Consider the following 11,420-nt stretch of genomic DNA (forward strand, 5'->3'; position numbering starts at 1 on the left):
TGGCTTGAGTTGTGGGGATCGAACCGCAGCAACCTGAACCTGACTGCTTTGTTGAAGCAGCCACTTAAAGAACTGAGCTAAGGGGCAGGCTCCCTCTAGAAGGTTTTTTGGAAAATTACTTAGATTTTTTAAGTATGTGATCATCTCAGAAGTCAGTTTTGGGTTGCAGATGTTATCTAGCATTCTCTCTCTTTTTTTTTTTTAATTGTGTGTGTGTGTGTGTGTGTGTGTGTGTGTGGCCAGCTCAGTCCACCAGGGGGCAGGGCTGGCTGGCATGTGGTGCTGGGGGATTGAACCGCGGTCCATGTGCTGTGCTAAGCTTGTTCTAAGTAGGTGCTTTAGACCACTGAGCCATCTCACCAGCGCCATCATTCTCTTTTTTTTTGACCTATCATTCTTGAGGCCCTGTGTTCAGTTCCTAGCACTGCAAAGGCAATAGCCAGTTTTTCCTTTTCCTTCCTAATTATATTCTTTTACTTTTCTTCCTGTATAGATTGGATTTAAAAACCAGGCATCATGGCACACACCTGTAATTCCAGCACTGGGGAGGTTGGGACAGGAGGATCACTGCAAGTTGGAGACCAGCCAGGATGCTACAAAAGTGAACACAAGGCCAGCCTGAACTGCATAGTGAGAATTGCATAGTGAGATCCTGTCCCAGAACTTAAAAATAAAAAAAGAATGAACTTAATCTTGTTTCCATTTTTTGAGAAGAAGTGTTACAATGTCAGATAGGGCCTTTTTTTTTTTTTTAAACTGGAAATCAAACTCAGGACCTTGCACTTACCAAGCAGGTGCTTGTACCATTGAGCTATATCCCTGGGGCAAGGGCTTTTTTTTTTTTTTTTTTTTTTTTTGTGGAACTGGGGATTAAACTCAGGCCCTTGCTTTTGCCAGGGAAGTGCTTATTCCACGGAGCCATCTCCCCGGCCCCAAGGGCTTTGTATTTTACTTTTTGTGGCTGGCCTTCAACTCACTGTGTAGCTCAGGCCAGCCTTGCACTTGCAGTGATCTTCCCGCCCCAGCCTCCTGAATGCTGGGATTGTAGGCATGTGCCACTATGCCCAGCTCAGGGGCTTTTAATTATGATTTTTTTTTTTTTTTTGTACTGGGAATTGAACCTAGGACCTTGCACTTGCCAGGCAGGTGCTGTGCCACTGAGCTATATCCCTGGCTCTATTATTGATCTTTTTTTTTTGGGAGAACCTGGGATTGAACTCAGGCCCTTGCACTTGCAAGAGAAGCGCTTACTCCACTGAGCCATCTCTCCGGCCCCTCTATTATTGATCTTTATCAGATTTTTTTGTTGTGTTTTGCATTTGAGATAGGGTTCTGTGTAGTGCAGCTGGCCTTTTATTTTAGTGATCCTCCTGTGTCAGCTTCCCAAGCACTGAGATTACGGGTATATACCATCATACCTGGCCAGATTGTTTCCTTTTTCTTTTTACTTTTGAGATGAAGTCTCATTATGTATTTTAGTTAAAGCTGGCTTCAACCCATGGTGATTCTCTTGCCTTAGCCTCCCGAGTGCTGGGATTACAGGGAGTATGGCCATGCCCAGCCATATTATTTTCAAACATAGGTTTTATTATTATTTAGGTTTGGCAAAGCCACATGATACACTTGCCATTTAAAGATATTCTTGGGGCCAGGAAGATGGCTCAGTAGAATAAGTGCTTTCTGGGCAAGCACAAGGGCATGAGTTCAATCCCCGGTTTCACCAAAAAGAAAGGTATTCTTATTGCTTGGTCTGAAGAAGAGGGAGACAGGCCATGTGACCAGAGCTTCCTTGCAGAAGTACAGGAGTGAGTGAGGAGGCAGAGGAAATGTGAGGAGATAGGTATGAGGATAGGGGTGGTGAGGGTGGGTGAGCAGGTTACTATTGTCTTATTTGAGTCATTTCTACGGCTCAGCAACACAAGGCTTGCTTGAAGCAGGAGAGTATTTTTGGTCCAGAGCATAAGCCCGGTAAAGGGAATGTTTATGGATTGCATGCCTCCAGGATTCCTTGGTTTGTACATGAAAAGAGGCAAGCGGTTGTTTGCTATTTCTAGGAATTAGCCTTGGGAGGCTGGTCTTTCCAAGGTTTGTAAGGCTCTAAGTGATGATGAACCTTTTAGAGTTTTTCAAACAGCAGTGGTATGTGTGTCATAGGTTCACCACCACTGCCTTAAGACGTCAAAGATACTTTGAGTTTATTTTGTTTTATAGGTTCTTTAGGTAGAATCTTGTGTCATGAATTTATATCTTTGTTTCTGATATGGTCAGGAGACATAAATGAGTCATGTGCTCTAAATTCTTTGTGTCTTGTTTAGCCTGTGGTCTCTCACGGAGAGTGTGTGATGTCACCTGAGGATAATGATTAGTCTGAAATGTTGTTCAGATAGTTGTGGCTGAGGGAGCAGTGGATAGGTTCTAGTATTGCTGATTATAGAGATAGGCATGTTGAAACATTGTACTCTGGGGAATTTTCTTCTTACCCCTTTTGATACCTTTTGCTACATGTGTTTGGAACCTGTGTTTAATATTAAACATCTATGATTATTATATTGTCTTCATCATTTGCCTTGTTACGAAATGCTTCTTTCTTATCTGTATACATGCTAATCATATTTTATTTATTTATTTATTTGTTTGTTTGTTTTTGGAGGAACTGGGGATTGAACTCAGGCCCTTGTGCTTGCCAGGCAAGTGCTTATTCTTCTGAGCTATCTCCGCAGCCCTCTGTTTTATTTATTTATTTTAATTTTTTTTTGTATTTTAGGGAAGGGTCTACAGGGTGTTCAGGGTCTCACTACTAGATCAGACTCATAGTGATCCTCCTGTTTATAGCCTCCCAGGAGCTGGGATTACAAGTGCGTGGCAACATGCCCAGTCTCAATCACTACAGCAGGCCAAGCGATCAAACCTTGGCCCCTGATCCTGCTTGCAGTCGCTTTAATCTGCTGAGCTATTTGGCTGGCACTTTGTTTTGTTTTAATTTGGAGAGGATAGTGAGGATTAAAACCAGGGCCATAGGATTTAGCTACATTCCCAGCTTTTTTTTTTTTTTTTTTTTTAATACAGGGTCTCACTACACAGTGCCTCCGCAGTGTTGGAATTACAGACTTGTGTGCTACCTCACCTGGGTGCCTTATGCTTGTCAGGCAGGCACTTATGCTGCCAATAATTGCCCCAGCTTTTTTTTTTTTTTTTTTTTTTTGAGGCAGATTCTTCTTAAATCTCTAAGCTGCATAGGTTGGGTCCTCCTTTCTCAGCCAGCCTGTACTACATAGTGAAACCCTGTCTCAAAAGAAAAGAAAAAGATCCTCTTATGAGAAACCTAAAGGTACAAATAATTTAAAGAACAAAATAAAAGATAATAAGAAAGAGAGATAAATCTTTACCAGATGGGAAAGAGGACCAAGTAATGGAGAGAGTAAAGAGGGAGGGAAAAGGAAGAAGTCATAAAAAGATATTAAAATGTATTCTGTACATGCACCAGCTTTCTATAATAAATGCAGTTAGTATGTACTGTAAACATATACTAATAGAAATTTGTAAAAGTTAAAAAAATTAGCAGTTACCTATTCTAGTGGTTTTAAAAAACTTTCTTAGATGTAATTAGTAATTTTTTTTTTTTTTTTTTTTGTGGAACCAGGGATTGAACTCAGATCCTTGAGTTTGCCAGTCAAGCACTTATCCTACTGAGCCATCTCCCCGCCCCAGTAATTCTTTTTGTTTTTAAATTTCTAACTTTCTTTTTTAAACTATTTTTAAAAAATTTTTATTTATTTATTTATGTGTGTGTGTGTGTGTGTGTGTGTGTGTGTGTGTGTTTGTGTGGCCAGCTAAGCCCACCAGGGGGCGGGCTGGCTGGCATGTGGACATGCTGGGGGAAGGTGCTTTAGACCACTGAGCCATCTCACCAGCCCCATTAAATTTCTAACTTTTTGGAGATAAAATCTTGCTTTGTAATTCAGGCTGGCCTTGAACTCATTATCTAGCCCAGGTTCACCTCAAATTTGCTATTTTGCTCTGACTTAGCCTCCCAGTCACTGGGATGATAAGTGAGTGCTACTACAGCTGGTTTTAGTTATTATATTGAAGTGGGACACGGTGGTGTGTCCCTGTAATCCCAGTATGTGGTAGACTGAGGCAGGAAGATTACTGCGAGTTTGAAACCAGCCTGAGCTACAAAGTGAGCTCAAGGCCAACTTGAACTGCATAGCAAGAAAGAAAAAAAATTATATTGAAACTTTTTCCAACATTTTAAATTTGCATTAATGATCAGCAAGGTTTAACAGTCTAATAAGAATTGTTTTTCCCAGTTGGTTTAGGAAGTTTTAATTGTGAATCTGAGGACAAATCTGAATATATGATAACATTTGGGAGTTACATGTTTTCTATAATTTAGACAGCAGTGGAAAGTTTAGATGATGAATGGGATTCTCTGTTTTGTATCATGGCATAAGGCAGTGATGGCAAACATTTTAGAGCTTTCAGAAACAGACCACTGTTGCATATATGACATAGGTTCACCACCAGTAACATAAGGTATTTTTGGACTCAGTCCCATGTAACTGTGCAACATTTTAAAGTTTAGATACCCAGTATGGTGGTACATGTCTATAATCCCAGGTTGAGCCAGGAGGATTACTGGGAGCTGGTGACCAGCCAGGGCTGTGTGGTGAGTTCAAGGCCAACTAGACACTGACTCAAAGAAGGAAGCAAAACAGAACCAACAGAAGTTTAGATGAGGTAGTGAAAATGGTGCTGCTAAACAGTAAGAGAAACGAAGATTGACATACTGGAAGAGAAGAAATCTAGGCTCTGGGGCTGGGGATATAGCTCAGTGGCACAGTACTTGCCTGGCAAGCACACGGTCCTTAGTTTAGTTCCCCTTTTCCACCTCCCCCCAGAAGGAAAAGAAATCTAGGCTCTTATTAAATTTACTGTTTCATCTTAATTTCTCACTCATAGTCTTCCTTTCAAATTCATGTGTTTTACCGCATTGTATGTTGCAAACTTTTTGAGAACAAAATAAGGGAGAAATGAGTAGTCCAGTGTGGCCTGTGGGAGAGCATTCCTTTTTTTTTTCTTTTCTTATTTTTTGCGGAACCGGGGATTGAACTCAGGCCCTTGTGCTTGCCAGGCAAGCACTTATTCTACTGAGCCATCTCCCTGGCCCCCAACATTCTTGCTAGTAGGACAGCTAATGAAAGTTATGCTTTCATTTTTTTTTTAATATTTATATATGTTCATTTTAAATTTGGGGGTGTTGGAAGAGAGCTACCTACACAGTAACTTTGAGTATCACTGTGTGGATTGAGTAAATGATTAAACCAGTTCCTTCCTTCAGAAAGGATGTTGGTACATGTAGGACCATGCCTTCTTGATGAAATCAAAGTTCAAAGTTTTTGAGATTTGACCTTTTTTTTGTGCTAGAGATTGAAGTGAGTTTGGTTCTTTATTATAGGAGAAAACAGACCTACTTGACTATAATAATTGTGTCCAGTCTTAGATAGCAAAGAAATGCAGGTAAATTTTTTTAGTTGCTGGAGTTGAACTCAGGGCCTTATTACTGAGCCACATCCTCAGTTCTATCTATCATGTATCTGTCTGTCTATCGCTACTGGGGATCAAACTCCGGACCTTGCACTTGCCAGGCGCTTATGCTGCTGAGCTGTATCCCTGGTCCTGTCCTTTTTTATTTTGCGACAGGGTCTCATTAAATCACTGAATTGTCCAGGCTAGGCTTGAATTTGTAATCCTCCTCCTTTGGTCTCCCTTGACCATTTTGGGGTTACAGGTATGTACCTGGCTAAAATGTACCTCAGTTCATGAATTTAATTCTTGCCATGACTTTGTTACAAACCAAATTGTTCAAGACCTGAATCAAATTTTCCCATAAAGTCAATAGTGAACCTCATCACTGAATTTGATGTATTTCTTCTCCAATATGGTTTATGACCAATATGGTTTGTGGAGAATTGTGGAAGATACCATAGTACTTTGTTAAGAAACCGTTAAGGGCCGATCAAATAGCTCAGCAGATTAAAATGCCTGTGTAGGCAGATGCAGGGGTTGGGAGTTCGATCCTGACTGGGGTTTGATCCCTGGTGTTCCATACTGGCCCTGCCCCTAGGGCGCACTGAGATGGCAGTTAAGACTGGGCTGGACATGGTGGTGTGCACCTGTAATCCCAGCTATTGGGAGGCTGAACTCAGGTGGATCACTATGAGTCCAGTCTGTGTACTGAGTCCCTGTAGACATTTAATAAAATACCAAAAAAAAAAAAAAAAGGTTGTTACTAGTGCTCTTTGGAAGATTACACATCATTGAGAACAGTTATTTTATGAAGAATGTTTTGAATTTTTTAAAAAATGTATTTAGTACAAGGTGTATAAGGTCTTACTACACATATCTAACTCATAGTGAACCTCCTGTTCAGCCTCCCAAGAGCTTTGATTACAGGTATGCACCACCACGCCCAGTCTCAGCACATTCCAGGAACAGGCCGGCACAGCAGGCTGGGGTCTGCCTAAGCAGGTAATTTAATCTGCTGAGCTATATGGCCAGCCCTCTGTTTTGAACTGTTGATGGAGGGAACTAGTACAAATACTTTTCCCATATTTTCAGTTTTGAAGATGCAGGGAAAATGTTATACTTTTTGTAACCTGAGAAAATCTTTTCAATGACTTCTATTTTTAATTTTTATTTTTTTAAAGAGATGTGAACTGTGTCCCCATAAGGATGGAGCTTTAAAAAGAACAGACAATGGGGGTAAGTAATGAGTTAAAATTTCTGTTGAAAGTTAGAATGAGTCATAATTATTTTAAAATGTTTGGTAGCTTATTTTTTTATATTATTTTTATCAACTTAAATAGTGCTTATTTTACTCAGTTTTAGAATGTGGATGTAAGTTACTAATTTTTTCTACTTTTTAAAAAATTTTTATTTATTTATTTGTGTGTGTGTGTGTGTGTGTGTGTCCGTCCAGCTCAGCCCACCAGGGGGCGCGGCTGGCTGGCATGTGGTGCAGGGGGATTGAACCGTGGTCGCCTGTGCTTTGCTAAGCTTGTTCTAAGTAGGTGCTTTAGACCACTGAGCCATCTCACCAGCCCCACTAACTTTTTGTCTGAAAATGATTATCCTACTTCGTAGATGAACACTGGTTACTTGATGCAAAATGATTGCATACTTCTAATTAAAATCTTAATTTCTTTTGTGTTTTGAGATGGGTCTCACTGTGTTTCCAGGCTGATAATTGTCTTCAAGATCCATCTTTTGTAGTTGGGATTGCAAGCATGTGCATCTCACCTGGTGTGGGTTTTTTTTTTTTTTTTTGGTGGAACCGGGGATTGAACTCAGGCCCTTGCGCTTGCCAGGGAAGCACTTATTCCACTGAACCATCTCCCTGGTCCCTGATATGGTTTTTTAAATGGAAACTAAATTTGAAACTTGAAAAATAAGCTGCATTCTATCTTTTCAGTAAATGCTAATTTGACACCCTAGGATTTGTGTTGCTTGACTATGTAGAAATGCTGACTTCTAGCATTACATTTTGATATTCTTTCCTGAATACTTTAGTAGTCCTAATCTGAAAATCCCAACTATGAAATGCTCTCAAATCCAAAAGTTTTTGAGCACTAATTTTGGATATAAGAGCACTTCAAATTTGAATTTGGATTTGGGAAGCTCAGTTATGCAAATATTCTAAAATCTGGAAATCTCCGGAATTTGAAACACTTCTCTTTCCAAGCATTTTAAGAGGGGAATAAGTAACCAACAGTCATCTCCATTCCTACTTTTAGTTGGCTTTTTCAGAGAAATTTTTTTTATAGCTTAATACACATAGAAATATGTAGATATGACATTTATTAAATGATGACATACTGTGAAAATTTAACTTATGAGAAACTTAACATAGTTTATTGCTGATCATATGTTAAGGTCATATGTTTTTATTTTACCCTGTCAGGAATTATACTCGTGCATTTTGGAGTTAAATCAACCTTTTTTTTTTTCCTCTAGAATTACTTTAATTATTGTGAGATTCAGTTGGCTAATGTTTTGTTTAGAATTTTTGGCATCTGATCCTGAAATTGAAATTAGGCTGTGATTTTCCTTATAGTCTTACCCAATTTGGGCATTTGTATATTGCTGTTCTCAACAAGTTGGGAAGTATTTCCTTCTGTTTACTGGAAACATTAGTATAAGATGGGCATTGTGTCATCCTTACATGTTTGGTAGGATTTATTGCTAAATCTGTATTTGGAATTTTTTGAAGGTTATATTTATAGATTTCTTTCTTTTTCTTTGGTAGAGAGGATTGAACCCAGAGCCCTTTGAACACTTGGCAAGTGCTATACCACTGCAGTGCATTCCTAGCCCTTTAAAGATTTTTAAAATTTTTTTTGGTAGTGGAAATTGACCTCAGGACCTCATGCTTGCCAGGCAAGTCTTGTTTTGCTGAGCTATACTCCTGGCCCTAGCATTTTTTTTTTTTTTTTTAACTAAGTTTATTGACATGTTTTAGGTATACATAATGATCACATTCAATATAGGGAGTTTTTACCTGTATATGGTATAATTTGATTCTTTTTAATTTTTTTCCCCATTTCCCTATCCTCCCTTCAGTTCCTTTTAAATTTTGAGATAGATTCTCACTAAGTTGAGTTGCCAGAGCTGTCTTTGAATACTTAATCCTCTTGCCTCAGCCTTCTTTTTTTTTTGTTTTTAATGTATTTATTTTATTTGTGCGTGTGTGTGTGTGGCCAGCTCAGTCCGCCTGGGGGCGGGGCTGGCTGGCATGTGGTGCTGGGGGATTGAACTGTGGTCCCTGTGCTTTGCTAAGCTTGTTCTAAGTAGGTGCTTTAGACCACTGAGCCATCTCACCAGCCCTTAGCCTTCTGAGTAGCTGGGATTATAGGTGTGTGCTTCTGTGCCCAAAACTTAAAAATTTCTATTTTTTATTGTGATTGGTTTTGTTAAGTTGTAGTTTTTTGGCAACTCATCCATTTTGTTTGTTTTGTTTTTGCACAACCAGGGATTGAACTCAGGCCTTTGCGCTTGCCAGGGAAGCACTTATTCCACTGTGCCATTTCCCCAGTCCCTAACTCATCCATTTTGTCTAAATTTTATTTTATTTTTTGTATTTTAGGACAGGGTGTACAAGGTCTCACTGTGTAGATCAGACTCCTACTGATCCTCCTGTTTACAGCCTCCCAAGTGCTGGGATTATAGGCGTGCACCACTACGCCCTGAGGTCTCAGGGTGTCCCAGGGGGTGGGGCTGGCATGGCAGGCCTAGGGGTCGAACTCCTGGCCCCTGCGTCTGCCTAAGCAGGCACTTTATCTGCTGAGCTATTTGGCTGGCCCTCATTTTGTCTAAATTTTAAAGTATGTTGGCTAAAAGATTTTTGTTTGTATTTTGAGCAAGTTCTATTGGTTAATAATGGGCATATGCTCTTGAGATAAGTATCACTGGATGATTTCGTCATAGGAGCATAGGGTGTCCTTACAAGGGTTGATCAAAATGTATAGTGAATAGTTAAACTAGGAAATTTTATTACAGTGAAAGGCCATCAATCCCAAGAATATTCCCTCTTGCTTTGAGCACTTATCCATTGTTCTGACCATTTTCTAAAACAGTCTGGAGTCCTTGTTCATGTTTTTTTTTGAGATGAGATAAAAAAATAAAATGTTCTCAGGTGTCATCCAACAGAAAAGTAAGCTCATACAAAATTATTGTGTGTCATTAGTCAATGGAATTGGCACTGTGTGACATCTGGTTCTTCCTAAAAGTCGAAATGATTGAGAAAGTGAAATGGTTTAAATTGATTTAGGACATTGAGGCATTTGCAGCAGTACAGCTAAACACATGAAAGAGGACTTTCAGAACTGCTTCAGGAAGTGGCAGACATTGGTTAAAGTGTTTAAAGTGAGGGAGTATATTTGAGGGGAATGACTGATAGTGTGTCTTTTACTGTAATATATTTTAAAAAATTTAAACATTTATTTATAACTTGATTAGACCTTGTACATAAACCTAGGTGATACAGCCTAATGCCTTTATCACTTAAGTTTTATGGTGTAACCTCTTGATCCCTGGCTAAAATCCTGTATCTGTTACTGTATTGAATCCTCAAGTCAGTTGTACCAGGTACTTACAGTTGTAAGTATTGGTGTAACAGAAAGAGGACAGAAGAGATAAAATGGCACCCTGCATAGGCACTTCTGTGAGTGGCGCTGTGGGACTGCACGTGGCTCTGGTTGAGTCATTGTGTGCAGCGAGGATGAAGGCCTGGGGCATGACCCTGTGTGACTGGACTCTTGGTTTGTTCCATAGTCTAGTGAATGTAGTTAGGACAGGACTTTATTTTTATTTATCGGGATGATTATATTGGTTCTTTATTTAGTGGCTTGTTTTAGCTGTCATCATTTGTGCCATTTTCTCTCCTATTTCTCTGACACTGGTTACATGTATAATAGGCTTACATATTTTTTGTCTTTTGTTCCCTTTTTATGTTTCTTTATACTTTGTGCTAACATTCTAGATATTTTCTTTTGATCTATTCTGTTGTCCACTAAATCCTTTTTTATCCATACCTAAATCATTTTTAATAAGCCACTTATTTCTTACTTTTTACTTTTAATTTATTTTTTAAGGTTATTATGTAACCCAGGCTGGCCTTGATCCTCCTGCTTCAGCCTCCTGAATGGCTGTTTTGCTTTTTTTTTTTTTTTTTGTGGAACCGGGGATTGATCTCAAGTCCTTGCGCTTGCCAGGGAAGTGCTTATTCCACTGAGCCATCTCCCCAGCCCTTGGTTTTGTTTTTTGAGGCAAGATATCCAAGCTAGCCTTATTGCTTTCAGTGATCCTCCTGCCTTAGCCTCCTGAGGGCTGGGATTATATATGTGCAACACCATCCTTGCCTCCATATAAAAATGGAATTCTTATGATGTATAGTTTTTAGTTTTACTGCAACAATTGTTAAACTTTTCTTGAATACATTTTTTCATATGCATTTGATCATCATAAGCGTAACTTCTTTATAAAACAGGGCCTTGTTATGTAGTTCAAGCTAGCTTTTAACTCCTTATGTACTATGAATTTCAGGTATCCTCCTGCTTCAGCCTCCGAGGTGTTGGAATTATAGGTGTGTGCTACCATACCTAGCACATACTTTTTAAAAAATTTTATGTATTTGGTACAGGGTCTCACTACACAGCTTGGACTTGTAGTGATCCTCTTGTTTTCATCCTCCCCAACACTGGGATTATAGGTGTGCACCACCATGCCCAGTCTTGTTGGCATCTATTTGTTTTAAAATCTCTATTAGATAACTCTAAAATGCAGATCCATTTTGATTTTTCTTTCTGCTAGCTTCCTCCCTCCCTTTCTCTCCTCTCCCTCCCCCTCTCTCTCCCTCCCCC

General features: G+C 39.4%; 1 protein-coding gene across 10 annotated transcripts in view; it reads left to right on the top strand.

Moving 5' to 3' along the window:
• Positions 1-11,420, top strand: part of Mllt10 (MLLT10, histone lysine methyltransferase DOT1L cofactor) — a 192,312-nt gene that overhangs the window by 29,839 nt on the left and 151,053 nt on the right. For all 10 annotated transcript variants that reach the window (XM_023704959.1, XM_023704967.1, XM_023704960.1 and 7 more), the window contains one exon: positions 6,711-6,765. Coding sequence is in view for 2 of the 10 variants with exons in the window: in XM_023704962.1 (XP_023560730.1) it covers positions 6,760-6,765 (6 nt within the window). In the remaining 8 variants the exon portion in view is untranslated. The remainder of the gene's footprint in view (positions 1-6,710; positions 6,766-11,420) is intronic.

The sequence above is a fragment of the Octodon degus genome, unplaced genomic scaffold (genome assembly GCF_000260255.1).
Source record: "Octodon degus isolate 3935 unplaced genomic scaffold, OctDeg1.0 scaffold00208, whole genome shotgun sequence".
NCBI lineage: Eukaryota > Metazoa > Chordata > Mammalia > Rodentia > Octodontidae > Octodon > Octodon degus.